Here is a 27,275-nt window from a genome sequence, read left to right as displayed (position 1 = left end):
CATTAGGTCAGAAACTAAAAGTGTGTACGGACCCACATGCCTGTCATCCCAGCACTGGGGAGGTGGAGGCAGGGGGACTAGGAGAGGGGCCACCCTTAGCCCCTCTCAGCGATACAGGGAGTTCAGTGCATGCCTCAAGAGACATTGGCGTCTGGGGGTGAAGGGAACAGAAAAAGAGAGCTGGGGAGATAGCTCAGTTTGTAAAGTGTGAGGACCCAAGCTTAATCCTCAGAGTCCATTTTGAAAAACTGGGGTGGTAGTGCACAGTTGTAATCCTGGCATTGAGAAAATGGAGGAGGCGGATCCCGGGGCTCCCTGGTCAGCTAATTTAGAGAGCTCAAGCCTAGGAAAACACCATGTCTCAAGGAAGTTGGGTGCGTGATGTCTGAGGAAAAGCACCCGGGGCTGTTCTCTGGCTTCAGCGCACGGACTGGAGTGTCCACAGACATACACGCTCCTGTACACAGAAAGAACAGCAGACAAGGTGAAGCGGGCGACAGACTGTCCCAACAACAGGACAGGAGCAGGGTGGAACCACCCTGTTCTCACCACAGAGAGTCCGTGTAAGCTGGGGACAATGTTCTAGAATTTTCTTGGGGTGGGGGTGGGGAGGGGGAGTTGCTAATTCAGGAGCCGGATTTCGTCAGTTTCAGGGTTGAGATTTGACTTCCTCAAAGCAAAGCCACCAAGAACTCTCACTTCTGTGTCTCCAGGGCCACGGGGGGGGGGGGGGGGGGGGGGGCTTCCTTAGGGGAGGGGAAAGGAAGAGCCAGGAGAAAGGTAGGAAAGAGGCGGGCACTCCACAGTGCCTGGGCAGGGCGAGCCCCCCTGGACTTCCCACCTGGAGGGGGGTCTACTGGTTATCTACTCAGGGTGGTGACCCCACCAGATCCATCTTTTGCCCTCTCTCCTCCCCACCTCCCTGTTTCTCACAGAGTCTCACATAGCTCCCGCTGGCCTTAAATTCCCTGGACACTTTCCAAGTGCTGGACACAGGTGTCCAGTTTCCTGCAGTGTTAGGGACAGAACCCATGGCCTCATACATGCAGGCAGGCCAAGCAGCCAATCAACCATTCTACCCACCAGGCCACAGGCCCAGCTCTGAATGATCTTATCTTACTAAAGTACAGTCCTGGCAGGATGGCTCCATGGGAAAAGGGGCTTGCAGCCAAATCTTGATGATATGAGTTTGATCCCCAGGATCCACATGATGGAAAGAGAGAACTGACTCTCCCAAGCTGTCTTTAGACCTCTGGGCGCGTGCGCACGCGCGCACACACACACACACATAGTAAATAAAGGCATAATTATTAAAACGTGTGAAGCACTGCTCCAACGGTAACACATGCTATGGTTTGGTTAAGCGTCCCTCACAGGCCCTTGATTGAAGGTTTGATTCCCAGACTATACAATGTTGTTTTCTTTTGTTTTTATACTGGAGTTTGAAACAATGGCCCTGTACACAGTGGCACTATACCACCAAACTGTGCTCTTCGCAAATCTTGACGTTTTCAGATAGCATCTCATGTAGCCCAGGCTAGCCTTGAACTCATCATGTGGTAGGAATAAGAGGCAAGATCATTCAGTAAGTAATGATGTCATGACAGCGCTGCCCTTGCGCATGGCATAGACACCCTTACAAAAGAGGGGGGTCCTTCCATCTCTCCAGACACAGCACACACCTCTCTTTCCCAGTGACTGGGGAATACTGGATATAGAATGGGCCCCTACTAGACACCCTACCTGATGCCTCTGTGACCTTAGACTTACTCAGCCACTAGAACTATGAAAGGCAATCTTCTATGACTTATAAGTCAATCCATCTTGAACATTTTGTCATAGTTGCGGGAACAGACTAAGATAAAAGAGAAACCCTAGTTTATACGGTTACAGGGCAAAGTATGGGAGACTGTTCCTGTGCCTTCGCTACCCAGCTCAAGAGAGATCAATAAAAATAATTCTTCTTTTAATATTTATTTATGTCATATGTGTATGTGTGTGTGTGTGTGTGTGTGCCAGAAAATGCAGCTGTGATGGCAAGAGGACAACATAGGGAAGGCCATTCTCTACTTCTACCCTGTGGGTTTCCAGAAGGGAACTCGGGTGGTCAGGCTTAGAACGAGTACCTTGCCCTCTGAACCACCTCCCTAGCCCAACAAAAAGAATTCTTCTTTTTGAGACAGGACAGCACTATCTCAGCTGCCTGCCCCGCCTTTAAAAGATGTGTTTTATTTGTTGTGTATGTGTGGGTGTTTGCATGTTTGTATGTGAGGCCAGACGAGGACATTGGACCCCTTGGAACTGGAGTTATAGATGGTTGTGAGCCTCCATGTGGGTGCTGGGACCTGAACCTGAGTCCTCTGGGGGAATGGCCCATGCTCTGAACTGCTGAGTTACCATCTTTACAGTCCCTCACCACTCCATATTTGAATGCACAGACACACACACACACACAGACACACAGACACACAGACACACAGACACACACACACACACACACACACACACACACACGATGAAGCAGCATTAAGGCCCGAGCCCTTAAAACATAAAGAAGTGAATTGTAGCCATGCACGGACGCATGAACCTGTAATTCCAGCACCAAGGAGGACGAGCTCCAGTTTGACGCCAGCCTGAGCTAGCCAGTGAGACTCTGTCTTCAGAAGCAATAAATGATAAATTGTCTTTGATACATGCACAAAGATCCCACAGCAACAGTGGGATATGTGTTCGCAGAAGATGCGGGACAGAATGGCGTCCTACCACCGGCTGGATATACTAGAGCAGCCCCTGACATTTTACCAAGTACCTGCTGTGTGCCAGGCATGGATTTAAATGACTTGAGAGATTCTGGTGAGCGAACACGTCAGTCCTGGAAGGCTCTATCAGCACACCAGGGAAGGCTCCAGAGCTTGAGAATTCTAAGCAGGAGATCAAGAGTTCAAGTCATCCTTGGCTATACAGCGAGTCTGAGGCCAGCCTTGGCTACACAACAAACCCTTTCTCAAAAACAAGCAAAGAAACGAGGGCCAGCAGGATGGCACAGCAGGTAAAGGTGCCGGCTGTGCAGCCTTTTGATCCCTGGAACTCAGGAAAAACGTGTAACAGAAGAGAAAGTCATGTCAAGAGCTGCCCTCTGACTCCCCACCAAGGCAGGAACACCCTCCACACCAATAGTTCTCAACCTTCCTAACGCTTTTATATAGTCCCTCACATTTGGGTAAAATTATTTTCCTTGCTACTTCATAATTATAATTTTGCCACTGTTATGAATCATAGTGTAAATATCTGATATTTCTGATGATCTTAGGTGACCCCTGTGAAAGAGTCATTCGACCCCCAAAGGGGTCCGCAACCCATAGATTGGAACCACTACTCCACACAAACATTTCACCCACACGATAATAATGAATCATGTTCTCGGGGTTTTTGTTTTGTTATGTTTTGTTTTTTTAAGTGTGTGCCATGCCTTTGATCCCAGTACTTTGAAGGCAGAGGTAAGCAGATCTCTATGAATGAGGCCAACCTGGTCTACGCATCGAGTTCCAGGCTAGCCAGAGTGACTGAGATCTAGTCTAAAAAGGAGATGAGAGGGGAAGAGTAGAGGAAAGGAGGGAAGGAAGGAAGGAAGAAGGGAGAAAGATGAATGTGCGTGTACGCATGCGTGCGTGCATGCGCGCATGCGCGCTGGATATAAGACCTGATTCGGCCCTTCACCTGGCATCCTCAGCTTCACTTTCTTGAATGCTAGTTTTTCCATCTATAAAATAGAGCTGCCTGTTTCTGCCCTGCCTCCCTGGCCGGTGTGATGATGCTTCGTGCACAGCTGAGCATTTACGCAAACACAAACTATTCTGCTTAGCCACACTCGTGTGAGGATGGATACTGTTGTCTGCTCCCCAAATGCCAGCACTCAGCTTGCTCTCTGCAAGGTCAAGGCAGGCTCCATCATCTGCCCCCAACAGCATCTGTACTTCACCCCCAAGTTCAGCATTCAATGGCTTCCCCGAGGGGGAATATTCACTAGCGGCATCAGGCGCTGAGTCCGATGCCCCCACTCACTTGTATTCAGAGAGATAATAGGACCTGGGAAAACTGGTTCCCAAAGCTGTCAACTAAAACACAGATGATGCTTTGCTCTTCAGGCCAATCAAAAAACTAAAGGGTTATTGGGAGAGTTAGTCACTATAGGATCTAGGCTTTGGGGTATCATATTGTTACAATAAGCACTGTGTAAAAATATTTTCTATTTCAGGGATAGCTGGGCATGGTGGCACATGCCCATAATCCCAAGCACTTGGGAGGCTGAGGAAGAAGGGTTGGCAGTTCCAAGTCAGTATCAACGATAAAGTGATAATCTGAATTAAAACAAAACAAAACAAAACAAAAAGGGTATAGGGTATACTTGCCCAGAATCAATGCATAGACCAGGTTGGCCTCAATCATAGAGATCTGCTTACCTCTGCCTTCAAAATGCTGGGATCAAAGGCATGGCTCAGTGGTAGAGCACCTGCCTTGAATCCTCCAGGGAGGGGCTGGGGGTGTGGCTCAGTGGTAGAGCCCCTGCCTAGAATTCCCCAGTGAGGGGCTGGGGGCGTGGCTCAGTGGTAGAGCACCTGCCTAGAATCCCCCAGGGAGGGGCTGGGGCGTGGCTCAGTGGTAGAGCCCCTGCCTAGAATCCCCCAGGGAGGGGCTGGGGGCGTGGCTCAGTGGTAGAGCCCCTGCCTAGAATCCCCCAGGGAGGGGCTAGGGGCGTGGCTCAGTGGTAGAGCACCTGCCTAGAATCCCCCAGGGAGGGGCTGGGGGCGTGGCTCAGTGGTAGAGCCCCTGCCTAGAATTCCCCAGTGAGGGGCTGGGGTGTGGCTCAGTGGTGGAGCCCCTGCCTAGAATCCCCCAGGGAGGGACTTGTAAAAAGTCCAAGCTACATTTGGTTAGCATTTGCAGGATTCTGAGTTCCATGCCCAGCATTGGAAAAAAAAAAAAAAAAAAAAAAGAAGAATCAATTATATGATCTCCAATAACGGCTAACTGGTTTTTATTTTATTTTTATTTTATTGTTTCTCCTTTTTTGCCTTGTTTTGTTTAAGACAAGGTCTTGCTGTATAGCTCTAGTTATCTAAGAACTCACTGAATAGACCTGGCTGGCTTTGAACTCACGGAGATTCACCTGTTCTGTCTCCCTAGTGCTGGGATTAAAGATATGTACCACCAAATCCAGTTACCTGATTCTTTTAAAAAATCTCAGAAGTAATCTGTGCTGGTTGGGTTTTTGGCCACTTGACAACAAGCTAGGGGTCATCAGAGCGGAGGGAGCCTCAATTGAGAAAATGCCTCTATAAGATCAGGCTGTAGGCAACCCTGAATGGCATTTTCTTAATTAATGACTGATATGAGGGCCCAGCCCACTATGGGAGTACCATCCCTGGGTTGGTGGTCCTGGGCTCTATAAGAAAGCAGGCTGAGCAAGCCGTGAAGAGCAAGCCAGTAAGCAGCACCCCTCCAAGGCCTCTGCATCAGCTCCTGCCTCCAGGTTCCTGCCCGGCTTGAGTTCCTATCCTGACTTCCTTTGATAATGAACAGTAATGGAAGTGTAAGCCAAATAAATTCTTTCTTCCCAAGTTGCTTTGGTCATGGTGTCTCATCACATCAAGAATAACCCTTGGATACAATCCAAGTACAATTCTTCAGAACATATGCAAAAGTGCCTGACAACTTGAGTCCCCACGGGACCCACATGATAGGAGAGGTTACTCACTCTTGCAAGTTTTTCTCGCCACCCTATATACAGATATATATGTGTGCAAACATTCATATTTATGCAAATGTAATCTTTTTTTTAACAGTCATTAGGAGTTAGGTGGACTTTAACCTGGCTTTTCTCATCCACCAAAGACCACGGCAGGGTTCAAACTCTCAAGGCTAGTAATGATGGGTTCTGTCAGGAATGCTGGAATAATGGATTGGGGGGGGGTGGTTAACTCTGAAGCTCTAGGCTACCATAGAGCTTCATACCAAAGATGGGGGTAGGAAGGGTCAGAACAGAAAGCAACCCAGGCCTCCTGTGGGAACGGGAAGCAGGCACCAAGTGTCCAGGGTTGGAAAGGTTCTCTTAGCGACACAACCCAGGGTCTGTGTTCCTCACAAAGAGTCGAGGACAATGGCTTCTGGGCTGGGCACCGGGCTGCTCAATGATTAATGAGAATCAAATATCACTTTTGTTTAGACTCCAAGCTAAAAGAGGAGAGGGGCCATCAATACACAACCTCGGCTTACAGTTCCCAAGAGCCTCTCTGGTCCCTCGGGCTGAGCGCCACCATTGGCATTTAAGGCCTTCCTGGCTTGGCCACAACTAACCAGCCAGCTATTTCCTGATCTCCAATCTCCGGGCCCAGCCTCACCCAGTGGGCTCTGCCCATTCCTCTGCCCATGAGCAATATCCTTCACTGCTCTAGAAAAACCAGCTCCACCCAGCCCTCCAGAGACAGCCAGGACTTGTAATTTATTACTGCATGCATGTGCACATGTGAATGCACTCAAAGGCCAGAGGTTGACTGACTTCAGAACATATCCTTCACTCACTTTCCGCTTATAGTTTGTTTCAAAGCAGGGTCTCACTACGTAGCCCTGCCTGGTCTCGAACTCACAGACTCCCACCTGCCTCCACCTCCTCAGGGCCGGAATTAAAAGCATGCAAGACCACACCTATCTCTACATTCCTTTTTGGCAATGTGATTTCTCACTGTAACCAGTGCTCACAGATCGGGTAGACTGGCTAGCCAGTCTGCATCTGGGGTCTGTCTGCCTCAAGTCCTCGGGTAACAACAGACGTTCCCCAGCGTGTCCTGCCTTCGCGTGACTCATGGTGGGGACCCAAGCCTGGATGCTCACATTCACGCACCTAGCATGTTACCCACGGAGCCATCTCCCACTTATGATCTCACACTGGCCTGGAGCGCCCTCGTTCAGCGAGGCGAGCCAGGAAGCCCCAAGGACCTGCTGGTCCCCACCTTTCCAGTGGATCACACCTGTTCACCCTCCGCCCAACCCCCCCACCCATGTCTCTTTCTCACACAGCACCTGAACTCTGTATTTGAGACACTATGACCCTTTGTGTCTACTGCCCGGAGCCTAAACGCACAGCTGCCTGATCCCCGGCCTGCCCGTCCCAGGGAGTAGGAGACCTTGGGCTGTATTTCTGGGTGCCCTTCACTCCAGCACTTGGTACAACAATGATAGGAAATAAATAAATACCATGGGATACGGGAAGGATTGGGGGGAGAAGAAGCGCCAGAAGAAATGTGACTAACTAAAGACAGAGATGGGGCTGGAGAGATGGCTCAGTGGTTAAGAGCACTGACCGCTCTTCCAGAGGTCATGAGTTCAAATCCCAGCAACCACATGGTGGCTTACAATTATCTGTAATGAGATCTGATGCCCTCTTCTGGTGTGTCTGAAGATAGCTACATGGTATATATATATATCTTAAAATGTGTATATACAATCTATGGGAGTCAGTTCTCTCCTTCCACCACCTGGGTCCCAGGAATCAAACTCAAGCTATCAGGCGTCCCAACAAGTCTCTCTACCCTCTTCATCGCCCCTAAGTTTTTATCATCATCGTCATCATCATCATCATCATCATTACCATCAACACCACCGTGTGTGTGTGTGTGTGTGTGTGTGTGTGTGTGTGTCCCATGTAGAGGCCAGGGGACAACTTCATGGAGTTGGCTCTGTGTGTGTGTGTGTGTGTGTGTATGTGTGTGTCCTGTGTACAGTCCAGGGACAACTTCACGGAGTTGGTTCTCTCTTTCCGCCTTCAGGTTGTAGGGATTGAACACAGGTTGTCGGACTTGCATGGAGAGTGCTTCGCCAGCTAAGCCATCCCATCAACCCTCTTCCCTCCCTTCGTTCTGTGGGTGTCTATGTGTGGGCACGTGTGTGTGCTCGCGGGTTCAAGTGAGCGCATGCGTGGGGGGAGGGGCAGATGTTCCTCAGGTGCTGTCCACATTGTTGGACACAGGACTTTTCACTCAGCCTGGGGCTTGCAGATGAAACTACCCTGACCACCCAGTGTCCAGAGGGATCCGCCTATCTCCACCTTCCCGGAGCTGGGATTGCAGATGTGTGCTGCCACACCCTGTAATACAAACACAGGGAATGGGGGTGGTGGTCTAGCCTCTTGGCACTGTCCCACCATAGACAAGTTTTGTAGTCACAGAAAGACAAGGATTCAGGAGATACCTCACCCAGTCCTCACTCCTCACGGTGGGGTGTGTGTGCTGAAACTCAAGACTTTGGAAAAGGCCCTCCTGAGGGGGTTGGGGGGATCACACCTGTCACGCAGCTTTGATCCAAGCCTAGATATAGCGCCAAAGGTTGTGGATGCAGGGATCAAAAATGGACGTGCCTTCTCCAGGTTTCCACCCTAAAAATGCACCCTCTAGAGAAAATTAACCTCAGTTCTTCTTCTCTGTAAGCTACAGGTCCCCAAGTCGCCTACAGTCGCACACAGTCAGAGTCCAAGTCTATTTCTTTCCCCGGGACTCTCAATGGCATAGCCCAGCATTGAGGGGAACAGCAAAAATGGAGAAACCAGGTCTAAAGTCAGTCAGAGTGGTAGTGAGCCCTCTGGGAAAACCTGCAGTGCCCCCCCCCCCCCATACTCCCTCCATCCATCTAGGATCTCCCAAAGGACATCCTGATCCTGATTCCCGCTGAGAGTCGCTCCTGGGTCTCAATCAATGAGCGCCAATCTTGGCATCTCCCGCAGTATTTGGAGTGGGGGCGGGGCTGCTCTGGGGGGCAGATCACAGACCCCCTCCATTCTGAAGGGACCAAAAGATTAGATACTTTAACGGGTCGAGAAAGGAGTCGCTGCTCCCCAATCCCATCAAGTGACTGAGGCTTACAAGTGACCAATCTAGGAACGTGGCCCCTCTGAGAGCCCGCGCGCGGGGCTCGGATGTGGGAGGGGGGTCTCGCTCCCACCCGCTCACTTTGGCCAAAGCCACGGTTTCTCCTATTAGCCCTCCCGGGGACACCTGTACCTCCCAGCCCACAAACCTTCCAAGTAGATCCCCAGCCCTGTGCTGGCAGAGGGCTCCGAAGGAAGAGCAGAAGCCCCTTCCTGCGGCGCTGCCCTCCCTCCTCCGCCTCACAGGTTGACTAATTTAGGAAAGGGAGCCCGGCCCAGGGCAGCCCTGGCAGCTGGCGCGGCGGGAAAGCGGGAGCCCCAGCCCCGCGGGCCAGCCGCCTCCAGATCCTTGGCCGTGTTCTCCCTTTCTCCCAGCGCTCTGCGGAGCGGGGCCAACAGGCAGGAAGAATCAACAATCCAGAAAACTTTCAATGGATCACGCTGCAGACTAGGGGGGAGGGGGAGAGATGGGATGCGAGCCGGGTGGGGGCGGGGAGCTCGGAGATTGAGCTTCCAAAGCTCTCACTTACCATCTTGTTCACATCCATGGCCGAAGCGATAGGGTGTCCTCCCCACACCCCGGGAGATACCGGCTACCCCCCCAGTGAAGGCTGGTGGCGGCTACTGCAGCCCCGGGGGTGCCATGCTGCTTGCTGGCAACGGCGGACGACGGGGGCCCTGGTGGTGGCCGGCGGCACCGCGGCTGGACGGAGCACGGCGGGGGCGGGGCAGGGAGGGGAGGGGAGGGGATCGAAGGGGAGAGGACGGGGAGGGGAAGCGCGCCGGCGGGGGAGGCGCGGTCCCTCGGGGGAGCTGGAGAATGTGCAGTTGAGGGGAGGGACCGGGAAACCCCCGAGGTCCGCCGCGAGAGGTGAGGACACCCAGCGATGGATTCCGGGACCCTGAGGTCCCTGGGCGCTCTGGGAGGAGGGCGTGATTTGAATAACAAAAGGTCTCTTTCGGCAGCAGTCCAGGCGGATGGGATGGGATCACAGGAGAGCCAGGAGCTGGAGACCGCCAGGAAGTGTGTGTGTGTGTGTGTGTGTGTGTGTGTGTGTGTGTGTGGTGTGTGCGTGCACGCGCGTGTTTCCGTGGAGGGCTCGGTGGGACTCAGGAAGTGCGCGGGGGGAGGTGGCAGAGGGGCGGGAAAGATGCCCCTTCAACCACCAGCATGCACATTCCATCGAGGGCAGGGGTCCACCCCCTTGTCCCCTCCCCACATGACTCCCCCCGCCCCCCACGGACAATGAGGTAATTGAGAGGCTGTGGTTGGCCTCTTGAGGCTAATCCCCAAGGGCCTTCCAATAAGGGGCTGGGGGCTCTAAACAGATGGGCGAATGGGAATGACGGTACCCGATATCCCTCCCCTCGAGCAGGGACACGCCCCTGCTCCCAAATGGCCAAAAGCTTGCCCATTTCCGGAGAAGAGATTGAATGGACTGGCTGCTAAATTAGGTGACTATACCCTCTCAGAAGCCCAACCCCGCTGCCCATCAGCTTCCTTCCCATCCTTTAGAGAATCCCTTGGCCGGCTCCCCGCTCTGCGAGGCACAGCTGGTGCCTAGAACAGGATTCCTAGGAGAGGCTCCTTCGGTGTAAGGTTTCCCAGGAGACAAAAGCTTGTCATCTTATTCCTCCCAAACGGAGGCAGCGCGGTTTGGCGTTCAGTGAAGACGCCAGGGACCTGACAGTCCGCTCAGGCCAGCTCTTCGATGATACAGGGAGGAAACAGAGCCAGAGGAGAGGGAACTGACCCCTAGTAGTACCCCTCAATACGGACAGTGCCAGGCAAATCCCGAACGGCTTCCGAGGATGCCCCACGGTTGGAGCATACTGCTTTAAAAACCTTTGTATTTTTTATGTGTAGGGTGCATAGAGAAGAAGATAAGATAGAGGCCGGAGGGCACATTTCCTCTTCAACCCCTCTCCGGCATTTCTTCTTTTTAGTATCAGTGCACATGAACACACAGGGTCTTTACACACGTGTGGTGGTCAGAGGGCAATTTTAGGAGTCGGATCCTTCCTTCGATCATGTGGGGTCTTGGATAACAGACCTTCCTGGAACTCTTATCTATAGACCAGGCTGGCCTTGAACTCACGACAGGCCTGCCTCTACCTCTCAAGTGCTGGGATTACACTGCCTGACTCTGATTTTTTTTTTTTTTTTTTTTTTTTTTTTTTTTTTGAGACCGGGTCTCTTACTCATTTGGCTAGTCTGACAGGACAGTGAGTTCCAGGAACACATCTATCTTCACTTCCCTAACATTTGGGTCATACACAGTGCCGAGCTCTTCACGGAGGTTCTGGGATTCTGAATTCAAGTGCTGTCATTTACCCGGCAAACTGTCTCCCTGAGCCACCACCAACTCCTTGAATGGCTTAATTATTTTATGTGTGTGGTTTTCCTGCATGCATGTGGACCACGAGCATACCTGATGCATGTATGGGTCAGAAGATGACACAGGATTCCTTTGAATTGGGGATGGACCACAGATGGTCACTGTACTGGCTGGTTCTGTGTGTCACCTTGACACAGGCTGGAGTTACCACAGAGAAAGGAGCTTCAGTTGGGGAAGTGCCTCCATGAGATCCAGCTGTGGGGCATTTTCTCAATTAGTGATCAAGTGGGGAGGGCCCCTTGTGGGTGGTGCCATCCCTGGGCTGGTGCTCTTGGTTCTATAAGAGAGCAGGCTGAGCAAGCCAGGGGAAGCAAGCCAGTAAGAAACATCCCTCCATGGCCTCTGCATCAGCTCCTGCTTCCTAACCTGCTTGAGTTCCAGTCCTGACTTCCTTTAGTGATGAACAGCAGTATGGAAGTGTAACCTCAATAAACCCTTTCCTCCCCAACTTGCTTCTTGGTCATGATGTTTGTGCAGGAATAGAAACCCTGACTAAGACACCACAGTGTGGCTCTTACCTCTCTCATTCTCAGCCTCTCTCTTGCCCCATCTTGGGCTCTCCTCCCCTCCCCCCCTCTCCACATGGTCATGGCCGGCCTCTGCCTCTCTACTCTCTCCCTCTCTCTCCCTCTCTCTGCCTCTACTACCCTCTTAACTCCCCTCCCCATGCCCTGAATAAACTCTATTCTGTACTAGGAGAGAGAGAGGGGAGGGGGGAGAGGGAGAATGAACCACAGTGTGGGTTCCGGGAACTGAACCCAGGTCCTCTGCAAGGACAGCCAATGCTCTTAGCCTCTGAGCCATCTCCCTAGCCCTTGGTTTCTTTTCCTTCCTTCCTTCCTTCCTTCCTTTCTTGGTTTCTTTTCTTTCTTTCTCTCTTTCTCTCTTTCTTCTTTCCTTTTTCTTTCCTTCCTTCTTTCTTTCTTTTTTTGGACATGGTTGCACTATGTAACCCTAGCTGGCCTGTAAATCTCTATATAAGCCAGCCTGTCTCCAAACCCATAGAGATCTGTTTGCCTCTCCTTCTCTAGTGCTGGGACCAAAGGCCTCCAATAGCCCTGACAGGCTCTCGTGTTTGGAGTCAGGCCTGGCCTCCAGCATACTGTGTAGCTGAGGATGAACTCCACAAGACTTTCAAAGAAGGTCCACCCATTACCAAGAAGCAGACCCCGGGCCTCTTCGTACCTTCTGGAAGGAGCCTGCTGGGCCAGAGAGCATCTCCCCCTCCTCTGGAATCAGAGTTCTTATCTATGATGTTGGGGGTGCCTCACACACACCCCACAAGCCTTCTGGTGGGTGGGTGGGTGGGGGGAGCACACAGAGTGATCTGAAAGAGGAAGTTATGTGCGGAGCTAGAAGTGGCAGTACCTGTCTGAAATCCTAGCATGGGGCACTAATGCGGGAGGACCAGGGTTTCCTGTACAGCCAGGAGCTACCACTGCAACACACTGCTCAAGGATGGTAACTAAGTTTGTGAACCATTAAGCCTGGAATTGGTTGACAGATCCAGGATTGCCAACAGTTGCTTTTATATTTGAGTGTGGACTTTTGTTGTTTTCAAACAAGGTCTCATATGTTCTGTGTAGTTGTACTGTTTCTCCGGTCTCTTCCTTAGAAATGCTGGGTTGCTTTTAATTGTTTGTTTTAAATTTATCCAGGATTCACTGCGTAACCCTCACTGGCTTGGAACTCACCCTACAGACCAGGCTGGCCTCAAAATCACCCTGATCTACCTGCCTCTGCCTCCAGAATACTGAGATTAAAAGCATGTGGTTTTGCGTCCAGCTGCAAATGCCTGTAGTTTGGGCGATGCTTTTGAATTTTTATTTATTTTTGAGACAGGCACCACATTACCCTGGCTGATCTAAAACTTGGCCTGGAACCCTTCCCCTCCTCAACTTCCCCTTCCCCTCCCTTCTTTACTCTTGTAGCTAAGGGGTGAGACCATTCCTGACTCTCCCAACTGATTCCTCTAAGGAATCCCTGCCTCTGGCTATGTGCTCTATCTTTTATCTACGATAAACTTTCTCCCCCACCACACCTACGAGTCTCCGGCCTTTACTATTTTTTTTTTTTATTCAAACCCTTTAATGGTGACCTAGTAACATAAATTTCCAGTTTCTGAGCTCCAGAGCCATGAGAAAATGAGGAGGCAAGATACTGTTTCTATTTTTATTACATTTGCCAGCGCCTCTGTGTGTGTGTGTGTGTGTGTGTACATGTGTACACTTGCAGGAATCCATCTTTTCCACCTTGTGGGATCCAGAAGATCTGAACTTGGGTCCTTGGGTTTGGTGGCAAGCACCCTTCCCCACTAAGCCATGTTACTGGCCCCAGAATTCTGATGTTTTAACTACTGAGCTTGTTGTTAACTTTGTTTGTAGCAATTACTGGAAATGCTAGGGCTGCTGGGAGTCCATTGAGGGCTGTAGCTTGCCTAAACTGCCCTCGGGCTGTGCTGTTCTCTAGGGCGTTACCTCCCTAAACTGTGACAAAGAGGACCAGCTAGCCAGGGGCAAGAATGCACCTTGCGCCATTTACAAGGGCGAGGCCAGTGCCTAAGGGCCTTAGAAAACAGCCTAGGGGGCGGCTGAGCTGGCTCAGCACGCGAAGGCACTCATGTGCTTACAAGATCGAAGTTTGATCCCTGGGACCCACACGGAAAAAGGAGTCAACTGATTCCTGGGAGCTGTCCTCTGACCTCCACCCACAAGAACTGTGGCAAAGGCGGGACACGCATGGGCCCCACCAATAAATGAATAAGCGTATACATAAGTAATTAAATAAATGTCATAAAAATTGCAAAACAAGAATGTCCTCTCAACTAATCTACATATTTGCCTGTGGTCTCTTCCTCTCCCGTTATTCTTACAGTAATTTAATTATAATTTCTCATTGGCCAACCTCAAATAAAAAACAGATCCTAATTTTTTTTTTTTTTTTGTATCAAGACCTTTAATGCTTTGGCCTCCTCTCCACCCTGGTAGTCAACCCTCTCCTAGTGTCCCACCCCTCCCACTTCACCAGACTTCTCATCTGTAGCAATTTAAGTGAGACCCTGTCTCGATGTAAAAAAACAAAAAAACCTAAACAAAGAAGCAAAATATAAAGAGGGCTGGGAGCATGAGGGTGTGGCTCGTTGCTAGAACCCCTGCTTAGAATTCCCCCAGTGACAGGCAGGGGCGTGGCTCAGTGGTAGAGCCCCTGCCTAGAATCCCCCAGGGAGGGGCTGTAGGTGTGACTCAGTGGTAGAGCCCCTGCCTAGAATCCACCAGGGAGGGGCTGTGGGCATGGCTCAGTGACTGCGCTCTCCTAGCAGGTGTGAAACTCTCAGTACTACAAGGAAAAGAAAGTTTTATGGAGAGGGGAGTAAGCTGCCGTTCTTTGACAAGTATATAGACCAGTGGATGTGTCCTGGTGGAGGCTGACACCTACTGGTGACCAGATTTGTGCAGCCTAGCCCTATACATTCCACACCACTGGCCTTGGGTGCCAAGCCAGGGCCCCATTACAGCGAGCATAGAGCCGTAGAGGTGATAAATTCCTGTAATTTCTAGTGATAAGTTTACTTATTAGCAATCAAACAATGTTTGTCAAAGGGCTGGTAGCCTTAGTTGTTGCTATTGTTTTTAAAAAGAAGACTCTCTACAGGGCTGTGGCGTTTACAGAATAGCTTTTGGTCTATAGTCTCATCAATCGTACGAGCATCCGAGAGGCTGTGGCAGAACGCACTGTTAGGACGACAGGGATAATTGCTGATAGCGCTCTAAGGACCAGCGCCCATGGGATAAGCAGGGATAGGCCGGAGCTTCTTGGATTTGTTTTTTTAATATTTTTTCTGACCGTTTATTTGTGGTTGTGAGACTCTTCCACGTGGGTGCTGAGAATCAAACCCAGGTCCTCCGGAAGAGCAAGCAGTACTCCTAAACACTGAGCCACCATCTCTCCACCCTGCATCCAGGGTGCTGGGGTTCCCACTGTGCTCTGCCACACCCGCCTTAAGTTCCTTCAACCTTGTGTACTGTGCTTTGATATTTGCAGTGAAGAGATGGGACTAGGTTGTGGCTCCGTGGGTAGAGTCCTTGCCTAGCATGCATGAAGCCCTGAGCTCCGTTCTGGTTTCTGCTCCATAAACCCAGGAGGCAGAGGCAGGGGGATTAGAAATTCAAGATCACCTTTGGCTATGTAGCGAGTTTAAGTCTAGCCTGGACTACATGAGACACTTTTTCAAAACATTCAACATGGGTTGGAGAGATGGCTCATCAGATAAAGGCCCTGGCCTGGAAAGGTGTGGCAGGCTGAGTTAGAACCCTGGAGCCCATATGTAAGTAAAGAGGAGAAAGCAGACTCTGCTTCGCCATTATTCTCTGACCTTCGCATGTATGTCACGGCTTATATGTGCACACGCAAGAATAATTAAATAAATAGAAAAATTAGGAAAGAAGAGACGGCTATATAAAGGAAGTTGAGAAGAACAGAGAGACAGCTCAGTGTAGCTAAGGGCCTTCAGCGCTGCTCTGTCAGAGGGCTGGGGTTTGGAATCTATAGCATCCACAACAGCTGGCTCACAAACACCCACTAACTCCAGCTCCGGAGGATTCATTCGTGCGCTGTGTATATCAGAGAAAGAATATGTGGGTCAAAGGCTGACCTGAAGAAGGGACTTTCTCCTTCCACAACATATGTCCCAGGGATTGAATTTGGGGGTCTAACACTTTTACCAGCCCAGCCATCTTGCTGGTCCAAGACTCAAGATTCTAAATCTCAGCCAGGCTGTGGTGGTGCATGGCTTTGATTCCAGCACTTGGGAAGCAGAGGCAGGTGGATTTCTGAGTTCGAGGCCAGCCTGGTCTACAGAGTGAGTTCCAGGACAGCCAGGGCTACACAGAGAACTCCTGTTTTGAAAAAAAGCCAAAAAAAAAAAAAGATTCTAAATCTCTCTCTCCCTAAAAAGACTTATTTATTATTACATGTAAGTACACTGTAGCTGTCTTCAGACACACCAGAAGAGGGCGTCAGATCTCATTATGGATGGTTGTGAGCCACCATGTGGTTGCTGGGATTTGAACTCAGGACCTTAAGTCCTGAGCAGTCAGTGCTCTTAACCGCTGAGCTGTCTCTAGCCTGATTCTAAATCTCATAAAGTAGACAATTAAGATCAGTCACCAACATATAACAGGAAGAGGATGGAGCTAAGCAACTCTTGGGGCAGCTGGTCCCCTGGATTTCTTGGACTGATACTCAAAATGATAAATTTAGCAATCAGAATTGCCCATGGCTCTTCCCAGGCTAGCCACCCTCTGTAGTCCTGACCAAAAAAAAAAAAAAAAAAATGGTAATCAGTAGTTCTGGACAGAGTCCTGAGCTGACCCCATAGCAGGTGCTGGACCTCAGGTTCCCTGGTGACCTGCCACAAACAATCATCACAATCATCTGAGGGAAGGACAGCCCCATGTGTGTTGTGTTTGCTTAATGGACCAAACAGGAGGTCTGCAAACTCCACACGTCTCCTTCATGGGCATTAGCAGGGCAGCACCCAAGCATCGGCAAGGGCAGCTCACTAAAGACCTAGCTCCAGGGCTGAGGATGTAACTCCATTGATAGAGCCTGTGCCCAGCGTGCATGAAGCTCCGGGTCCCATCCCTGGCACCACATAAACAGGGCATCACGGCATCTGCCTATAATCCAAATATTCAAGATGTGGAGGCAGGAAGATGAAGAATTCAAAGTCACTTCTGAGCTATGTGAGTTAGAGACCAGCCTGGGCTACATGAAACCCAGTGCCCAAAAACAGTGGGTAAAGAGATGGCTCCGTTGGTTAAGTCCTTGCTGCATGAATATGAGTGCCTGTTCAGTCCTTGGCACCCAGTGAGAAGGCCCAGTATTGCACCACATGCTTGTAAGCCAGGAGCTGGGCAGGGGGATACAGGAGCATCCCTGGGGCTCAGTGGACGGCCAGTCCTGCTGACTCAGGAGGTTCTGAGTTCAGTGAGAGACCTTTCCTCAAAAGCAAGGTGAAGAGCAGGAGACCATTCAGTGGGTAAAGTCACTTACTGCCAAACCTAGTGACCTGAATTTGATCCCCAGGTCCCACGTGGTAAAGGAAGAGAACCTACTCGCAAAAGCAGTGGAGCACGGGAGTGTGCACATACACACACACACACACACACATGCACATGTGCACACACACACACATACATACACATGCACACACGTGCACATACACACACACACGTGCACACACACACGTGCACACATACACTCATGCACACACACATACATACACATACACACATGTGCACATACACACTGCACATACAGGTGTATGTATGTGTGTGTGTGTGTGTTTGTGTGTGTACACACACACATACATACACCTGCCTATGCCTCATGAGTGCTGAGACTAGCAGCCTGACATTGGCCTCTGGCCTCTAGGCACACACGTGTGACATCTGCATGTGTGCATACATACAGAAGACCAACAATTGAACAAAGAAACCTACTTACAGGCATCTGAGCCTGTGCTCAAACTAATAAGATCTGTGTAGCTGGACTCTGCCATGCGATCAGGATGCTCTCATACCGTGGCATGCCAGGATGTATCCGTGCAGTCTATCTATCACCCTGCCTCATTCACAGCGCAGCCACCGAGCTGAGCCACGGTGAAGGCAGCGCCTCGTCAAACCCGCTGTGAGTAGTAACTTCTGCTCCCCACCCCCACCTGTATCCTCTGGTCATGTCCCTGCTGGTCAACTCAGACCAGCAAAGGCGCCAATCACTTTCTGCTGACAGTTTGTCTGTTCTTTGGGAATGAGGCCATCAGCAAAGACAGGTCTGCCCTGGGGCACTCTCTGGGCACCAGCTGGGGATGTCAGAGCTGTTGGGGGAGGGGTGGCTGAGATCTGTAGCATCAATGAGTAATGAGAAGAGGATTGAAGCATCGCTCGGAGCCAGCAAAGGTTAAGTGCTCTTTGGTGATCATGGTGAAGGTCAGTCAGGGGCCTCTAAGGGCCTAAGTAGCAGTCACTGACATAGTGTGTCTGGACGCATGGCTTCCTGCGCTGGCAAAGGGCTGGTTGGCTCCCAGGAGGGACAGCTGAGGAGCTCCAAATGTCTATCTTCTGGGGCCCACTAAAGTGTGTATAAACCCAGAGGACTCGCTCAGCCTGAATATTTTCTTGTCTATATGTTTAGGAAGGGTGCAGAGGAGGGGGTTGAATGTTGTATGTGGTTCATGTATATGGAGGCTAGAAATTGACCCTGTGTGTTGTTTGTCAAGCACTGTTGTACTGACAAGTTTTATGTCAACTTGACATAAGCTAGGGTGATCAGAGAAAAGGGAGTCTCAACTGAAAAAAAGCCTTCATAAATTCCAGCTGTGGGACATTTTCTTCTTTAGTGATCAGTGGGGGAGGGACCAGCCCATGGTGGGTGGAGCCATCCCATGGTGGGTGGAGCCATCCCATTGTGGGTGGAGCCATTCAACTGGGCTGGTGGTCCTGGGTTCTATAAGAAAGCAGGCTGAGCAAGCCATGAGGAGCAAGCCAGTAAGCCGCACCCCTCCGTGGCCTCTGCATCATCAGCTCCTGCCTCCAGCTTCCTGCCCTGCTTGAGTTCCTGTCTTGACTTCTGTTGATGATGAACAGTGATGTGGAAGTGTAAGCTGAATAAAGCCTTTCCTCTCCAAGTTGCTTTGGTCACAGTGTTTCATCCCAGCAAATAGAGACCGTGAGACAACTGTCCACCTTAGTTTTGTCTTATATATCTATGTAGAGACACAGTTTCACTATAAATCCCCTATTGGCTTGGAACTCACAGAGCTCTGCCTGCCTCTGCCTCCTGAATGCCGGAACTAGTGTAAGCTGCCCTGCCAGACCCCTGCCTTAGTTTTTGAGACAATGTCTCTCACTGGCCTAAGGTTCACAAGACGCTAGGCTGCCTGGGCGCGAAGCTCCAGGCATCCGCTTGTGTACACCGTCCTCTCGCACGGATCATAAAATCCTACATCACTTAGCTCTCAGTGGTAGAGCCCCTGCCTAGAATCTCCCAGTGGGAGCCTGGAGGCGTGGCTCAGTGGTAGAGCCCCTGCCTAGAATCTCCCAGTGGGAGCTGGGGGCGTGGCTCAGTGGTAGAGCCCCTGCCTAGAATCCCCCAGGGAGGGGCTGGGGGCGTGGCTCAGTGGTAGAGCCCCTGCCTCAAGTAAATTCAGAGGTCATAGGAAAACTGCATTCAGGGTAACTCTGGATCCCAGTCCTGACAAAAAAGTTGGCCTCTACTTTGTAGTCTTCTGAGACACTGGTCCTACCCTAGGGTTTCTGATGTCACCTATTTCTGGACAGACTAGGCACCAGTATTTTAGAGCTACTCTAGGACATTGTGACATATAATCAACACTGGGAGAAAGCTTTCTTTCTTGCATGTTCTCTCTCTCTCTCTCTCCCTCCCTCCCTCCCTCCTTCCCTCCTTTCCTCTCTCCCTATCTCTTTCTTTTTTCAGTGCTAGGAATAAAAACCCAGTTCTATATTAGTGAATTCATGTCAAGGGCTCTACCACTGAGCCCCGCCCCCAGCCCCTCCCTGGGGGATTCTAGGCAGGGGCTCTACCACTGAACAATGCCACCAGCACTTAAAGCCCACATGAGGAACAACCCAACAATTAGAGCTAGGACTCTGGAACCTCACCTGGCCTTGGCTGAAGCCAGGGACACAGGAGAGGAGGATGTGTGGGACTTCCTTCCCCGCTTCTCCTAGAATGGGAATTTCCAGGTTTCCCCCTGGAATTTTCCACCCATTAATCACAGGCCATGTGTAAGCCGTAATCGAAGCTCTCTAAACCCTCTGCCCCTAAGAGATCTCTTTGGCACCTTTATAATGCCAAACCTAGGCGGCCAAGGCCTTTGGTGACAATTTCCAAATGGCGGAGCTATTGGGAAAGGCCCCTCCCATCCCCTGCAGAGTTCTGTAAGACAGACCTCACAGGGAAGAGCACAGGCCTGTTCTTCTGATGCTATTTAACACCATCAGGTTCTATGATGGAAAAAAAAAGTCTTCTTGTGTGGGATGTGCTGGCCAGCAGTGGTGAGCGGACATTAAACACAGAGACAGCTGGGAGCCGCTCAAGCACACGGACCCCCTAGTCAGCCACCAGCCTGGAAATCTCGGCCAAGGACCCAAGTCTGCTGGCACTCCTTGTCCTGCCTGCTCTCCAGCCTGGGTGGGTCCTCCAGGCTGGCAGCAATCCTGAAGCCCCCGGTTTCCCAGCCCAGAAGCAATGAGCCGGATCCTCTAGGAGGCCACGAGTTTTTCCCTATGAGGCAAAGCCCAGGATCACACCTCTGTCCAACCCTCTCATCTGTGTACAGGGTGTGAATATTTAGCCCAGGCTGGCCTAGAACCACCGATCCTCCTGCCTAAGGCTCAGGCGTGCTAGGCTGGTAGTGTGCACCGTCACAGCAGCCTCAGTCATGTCTGAGGTATAGATGCGTGAGTACAAGTGTGGACCAAAGAGAGGACAGCGGTTCCAGTTCAGAGATGCCTGCGGTGAGAGCACCCGCATCCTTGCCCTGGGAGGTTAGCAGTCAGGGTAATTCCATATTATTATAGCTTTACAGGAAGCCAGCCCGGCCCAGCTGGCAAGCAGCAGCAATTTACAGGCCCTGGGGGAGAGAGAACAGAATGAAGACAGGCCCCGTCCCTAAATTGATCCCAGGTTATTTTTAGCTTTGAGTTCAGCCCCTGGGCTTTTTTTTTGAGTCTCAACTCGACTCTGTACAAAAACCACTTAGCAAGATGCAGCTGTTCGTGCAGGTAGACAGTGATGGGAGAGCCAACAGGCAAGCACAGGCCTGTGTGAAAAGGGTGGGGGGGAGGGCCTGCAGAGGTGCTTGGCTGTCATTCCAGCAGTCAAGAGGCTGAGGCAGGAGGATAGCTGGGTTTAAATCCAGCCAAGGCTATACAGTGAGACCTTGTCTCACAAAGAGAAGTCTGGTGTGGTGGTGCACACCTGAGTGGTGGGGATTTAATGATTAAGAGCTCAGGGTTGACCCCCAACTACATAGCCAGTTGGAGGCTAGCCTGGGCTATATGAGAGCATGTCTGAAAGAAAGAAAGAAAGAAAGAAAGAAAGAAAGAAAGAAAGAAAGAAAGAAAGAAAGAAAGAAAGAAAGAAAGAAAGAAAGAAAAGAGAGAGAGAAAGAAAGAAAGAAAGAAAGAAGAGAGAGAGAGAGAGAGAGAAAGAAAGAAAGAAAGAAAGAAAGAAAGAAAGAAAGAAAGAAAGAAAGACAGAGAAAGAGACAGAAACAGAGGCAGAGGCAGAGGCAGTGGTGGCGCACGCCTGTAATCCCAGCACTTTGGGAGGCAGAGTCAGGTGGATTTCTGACTTTGAGGCCAGCCTGGTCTACAGAGTGAGTTCCAGGACAGCCAGGGCTACACAGAGAAACCCTGTCTTGACAAACTAAAAGAAATTTGAAGAAAGAAAGAGAGAGAGAGAGAGAGGAGACAGGAGAGGAGAGAGGGGAGAGGAAGTGGGGGAAGAGGAATAGGGTCTTTAAGGACCCACATGCAGGAAATACATCCTATAGTTTTAAAGACTGGGAAGACTCTAACCCAGAACCCCTGAGCTGGAGAGAGGGCTCAGTGATTAAGAGCACAGGCTGTTCATCTAGAGGACCTGAGCGTATTTCCAAGCACCCTCATGGTGGTTCAGAACCATCTGTAACTCCTGATCCTAAAGGTCTAATGTACTCTTCTGGCCTCTGTGGGCGTGGAGCGTGTATGTAATGCGCAGACATACATGCAAACAAAATAGATGTTAAACAAACAAACAAACAGAAACCTAAACAAGAAGCCCTGAGTTCCCATTGCTACCTTGGCCTCTCACCAAAACACAACTAACAGCGATAGCTACCTCTGAGGGCTGATTTGAGGCTGAAGGAGCTAATGCGTGTAAAGTACCTCTATCAAACCCCCTCACAAAGCCAGGATTTCAGAAGCTAGCTGACTTTTTAATTAAACACCATCTACACTAATTAGTACAGCCAGTGATATCATCGCCAAGATTTATCCTTATTATTTTTAATTCTATGTGGGAGATGTATGCACTCCCGTGTGCACATGCCCACCAATGCCAAAGGCGTCTGCTCCCCTGGAGCTGAAGTAAAAGCAGTTGTGGGTGACCTGACACACACGTGCCAGAAACCAAACTTGGTCCTCTGCAAGTGCTCTTGACTGAGGGGACATGTCTCTAGCCTCAGTATTCACTGATTCATTGAGGACTGGGGCCGACAGCTCAGTTGACAAAGTGTTCGCCTTGCACACATGAGGTCCTGAGTTCAAGCTTCTAAACTATGACAAAAATAAATAAATAAATAAATAAATAAATAAATAAATAAAAAAGGTCCCAGGAGGCAGGCAACGCTGGCGCACCTTCCAGTCCTGACAACCAGGGAAGCTGAAGTGGGGGGGGGAACCTGGAACAGAGGTGTTCAAGGCCAGCCTGGGCTACATAGCACAGCCTCCATCTAAATAAAGAAGTGGGTTGGAGAGATGGCTCCGTGGTTAAGAGCACTGGGTGCTTTTCCCAGAGGACCTGGGTTCAATTCCCAACACCTACATGGCAGCTCACAACTGTAACTCCAGTTCCAGAGGGTCTGGCACCCTCACACAGGCACACTTGTGGGCAAAATATAAAAAGTATAAATGCACTCAAAAAATAAATGAATATTCTTTTTAAAAATTCTATTTATTTATTTATTTATTTATTTATTTATTTATTTATTTATATCTGTGAGTACACTGTAGCTGTCTTCAGACATTCCAGAAGAGGGCATCAGATCTCATTAGGGATGGTTGTGAGCCACCATGTGGGGGCTGGGATTTGAACTCAGGACCTTCGGAAGAGCAGTCAGTGCTCTTAACTGCTAAGCCATGTCTTCAGCCCGTAAATAAGTATTATCAAAAAGAAATAAGCAAACAGCACAGTGGAGTTAGGTACAATATGAAACATAAAGGCCAGGGCAGGCCTGGGGTAGAAAAGACGTGGCATCAGCTAAAGTCGGCAAGGATTTCTACAGACGGGCTTTACTCTGTTTAGGCATGAGTGCCCGATGTTCTCATTGCTTATGTAAAGGGCCAATCCCCACCCCCTTTTAAGGTGTTTTATTAGATATACTGATTATCTATAATAATGGATTAATTTTGTTTGCCATTCGCTCTCTCTTTCTCTGCCTCTCTTGCTCTCTCTCTTTTCCTTGAGACAGTATTTCACTATGTAGATGACCAGCTAGCCTGGAACTCACTATGTACAGAGGCTGACCTCTGACCTCAATGAGATCCACCTGCCTCTGCCTCCCGAGCACTGGGATCAAAACCATGCGCCACCGTGCCCAGTCATGATATCATCCATTTGTTTTTGCTTTTGTTTTTTTGGTTTTTTCAAGACAGGGTTTCTCTGTGTAGCCCTGACTGTCCTGGAACTCACTCTGTAGACCAGGCTGGCCTCGAACTCAGAAATCCGCCTGTCTCTGCCTCCCAAGTGCTGGGATTACAGGTGTGTGACACCACCGCCCAGCTTCTTTTGTTTTGTTTTTGTTTTGGAGATATCATCCATTTGATATATATGAGGTTTTGCCTGTGTGTCTGTGTACCACATGCCTGCCTGATGCACTCACAGGCCAGCAGAGGGCGTCAGATCCCCTGAAACTAGAATTGCAGATGCTTGTGAGCGACCCTGTGGGGCCCGGGGCTGGAACCTGAGTCTTCTGGAAGGGAAGTGAGGACCCTTACCACAGAGACATTTCCGGTTTGCTTGTCTATCTGTCTGCCTGTCTGTCTGTCTGAGATAGGGGCTTGTTATGTAGCCCTGGCTGCCCTGGAACTCTCTGTTTAGACCAGATTGGCCTCAGACTCAGAGAAACCCATCTGTATTTTCTTATATCTGTAGAACGTACTCTGGTCATGTTCGCCCCCATAACCCTCTTTGTCCCCCCTCCCCCTCCCTCTTCTAAACTAAAGACCCTTCTCCTACCTGCATGCCTCCCCCCTCCCCTTTTGCTAACCCAATGATTAATTTAACTCCCATTGCTTATAGGAATGGGTGAAGGAATGGCAGAAGCACGTGTACCTTCCTAGTGGCTACACTACAGGAGAAAATGTCTCTCCCTCCCTCAGGCTCCTCCCTTAATTGCTCCAGAATGTTTTTATTCCCTTTATTTATTTAGGGTATGGGGGTGGGGGTGGAATCAAGAGCTTTTCACAGGCTAGGCAAGACAACACCACTGAGCCGCAACCTAAGCACCCCACTGAAGGATTCTTTTCTCTTATTTCTGCCCCCAAACAGGAGAGTTTTATGAATGGGATACTGGTTGCTTTAAAAGGGGGGATCCTGGGGTATCACGGTCTTATGGATTACATTTGCTCCAAATACCAAAGGCACTGGGAGAAGACAGGATGATAGACTATGGGGTGGGGTACAGGGTGGGCAGGGAGGAAGAAATGGGAATGCAGGAGAGGACAAGGCAAATTATTGTGGGAGGGGAAGGCTGGGATTATAGCTCATAGCAGGGTGTGGGGGTCTCTGCAAACGCCAGAGTATCTTGCCTGGGGCAAGAAAGAAGTCTGGTTCAGTCCGACTAAGTAGATGTTGTTGGTTCAAACTTCCAGCGTCCAACATATTTAAGACTTATTTACGGGACAGACAGCCCTACAGTAAGGAGGTGTTTGTTGGTCACAGTCTGAAGCACAAGGAGTCAGGGAGGGAGGGAGGGAGGAAAAACACTAAGTTTTGTTCACCTCCCCTGGATGAGTGACGGAGGAGAAGGGTGGAGAACCGCAGGAAACTCCTTAGGAGATGGAAAATTCCAGAAAAGGCAGTAGGGCTTCTAAAGAAGGGAAGATTTGCATGTGGGAGTGGGTGGAGGACCTGGGAGGTGTGGACCAGTGGGTGGGGGATGGGTGACAGGAAGAGGGCTCTGAGGGAGAGACTGGGCCTGGGAGAGTGAGGTGACCCAGGCTTAGGAGGAGAAGGGGACCGAGAGGATTGTGTAATGACATCACTCACGGAGCCATGAGTTACAACAGGAACTCAGGAGTTGCTCTTGCTGGGGGCTGGAGAGATGGTTCGGCCGGTAGGTAAAGTGCTTGTTTTGAAGGCACCAGGACCCGAGGGACGATCTCCAGGAAACGTTCAAAAGCTGGGCACATCTGAAACTCTGGAGCTGGGCGGGTGGGGAAGGGCAGCCATTGGACCATGGACCATTTCATCTGCTCTAGATCTGGGAAGTGGCTGAGTCGAGTCCTTGGAGACTCCGGGAGTAGCAGGGATTCCCCCCCTCCCCAACTTTCTAGTTATCTAAATCAGAAATGGAGAGGAGGCCCACACTGGAGGGTACCCTTTTTTCCAACCTCTGCTGAGAGGCAGGAGGAAGGAAGGAAGGAAGGAAGGAAGGAAGGAAGGAAGGAAGGAAGGAAGGAAGGAAGGAAGGAAGGAAGGAAGGAAGGTCCAAAAGAAAAGGGAACCTGGAAAGCAACTGTGGGAAAACCATTTTTAAGATAGCATCCCACTTGCTCTTTTTTTTTTTTTTTTTTTTTTTTTTTTTTAATTTATATGAGTACACTGTCACTGTCTTTAGACACACTAGAAGAGGGCGTCAGATCCCATCATAGATGAATGTGAACCACCATGTGGTTGCTGGGATTTGAACTCAGGACCCCTGGAAGAGCAATCAGTGCTCTTAACCACTAAGCTATCTCTTCAGCTTGTCCCACTTGCTCTTCTTGATGCCGTCATGAAACACTGTGACAAAAACAACTAAGAGGAGAAAGGGTTTCTTCTGATTTACAGTTAAGGGCACAGTCCTCCTAGGAGCAGGGTGAGGGTGGCGGGGCTTGAGGCACATTCTCAGGAAGCAGAGAGTGGCGAGTGCTTGCTGCCACTCAGATCCTTTGTCTATTTATATGGTCAAGGACCCAGGATCCAGGCTAGGGAACGGCACCGCCCGTAGTGAGCCAGTCTTCCCACCCCAATTTCTACAATCAACAGGCATGTCCAGAGGCCCACGTACCCGTTGAGTCTAGGTTCTACCAATTTACTAATCATCACAGATAGCAAGAAGGAGAGGTTGGATACGGGGCCTTAGTGGGGAAATGGCTTGATGTCTCCAGGCTGTGCCAATCAGTGTCCTACAATCATCTCGTGAAGGGCATCACATGACTGCTAAGTGGTAAAAACACAAGACTACTCGAAGCCAGGAGTCCGACCTAGATGATGACTGTCACTCAGCTTCATTTCACTCTCACTTCCATATTGTTAGCTTTGCAAAACTGCCCAGTCCCATCATGCACCTGACACCACGCCGCATCCAGAAACCCATACGTGCAGAAAAGGGGAGTAAACTCGATCCCAACCGATCCCTGAAATTTCCTCCCTTTCTTCCAACTTAACCCATCAACAGCCTTGTTATAGTTTGTCCAAAAAATGGGCTCTTCTGGGTGGGCACGTGCGCACACAAGAGGCCGGGGGACAACTCTGCGGAGCAGCTGGCTCCCTCCTTCTGTCATCACAGCGGGCAACTTATCTGAGCTACCTTTTGTTTGTTTGTTTGTTTATTTGTTTGTTTGTTTTCGAGACAGGGTTTCTCTGTGTAGCCCAGGCTGTCCTGGAACTCACTCTGTAGACCAGGCTGGCCTCAAACTCAGAAATCCACCTGCCTCTGCTTCCCAGAGTGCTATCTGAGCCATTTTGATGGTCCCCATATGTTAGATTTTTGGGGGGCAGTGGGGGAGAGATGATCTACATAGTGAGGAGGAGGAAGAGGATGAGGAAGGAAGGAAGAAAGAAACAAAGAAAAGATAGTTCAATGACAAAGAAGCCCGTTGGCCTGTAGGAAGACTACCAGATAGTGAGCAGCTCCTGACCCTAAGAACAGAGGTCACAGAGGTCACAGTGAGTGCCTTCCACCAAGA

At 50.2% G+C, this 27,275-nt stretch overlaps 1 protein-coding gene across 2 annotated transcripts in view; it reads right to left on the bottom strand.

Annotated features, from left to right (window-relative positions):
- Hip1 (huntingtin interacting protein 1) overlaps window positions 1-27,275 on the bottom strand; it is a 136,756-nt gene that overhangs the window by 73,246 nt on the left and 36,235 nt on the right. Inside the window, exon 1 of one of the 2 annotated variants that reach the window (XM_052169165.1) lies at window positions 9,448-9,636. The exons of the other annotated variant lie outside the window; for it this stretch is intronic. Within the exon in view, the coding sequence (XP_052025125.1) occupies window positions 9,448-9,465 (18 nt within the window). The 5' untranslated portion in view covers window positions 9,466-9,636. Of the gene's footprint in view, window positions 1-9,447; window positions 9,637-27,275 lie in introns of those variants that run through there. 2 annotated transcript variants of the gene reach the window in all.

The sequence above is a fragment of the Apodemus sylvaticus genome, chromosome 22 (genome assembly GCF_947179515.1).
Source record: "Apodemus sylvaticus chromosome 22, mApoSyl1.1, whole genome shotgun sequence".
Classification (NCBI taxonomy): Eukaryota; Metazoa; Chordata; class Mammalia; order Rodentia; family Muridae; genus Apodemus; species Apodemus sylvaticus.
Note: the sequence above shows the minus strand (reverse complement) of the source record. Positions and strands in the feature narration are given on the sequence as shown.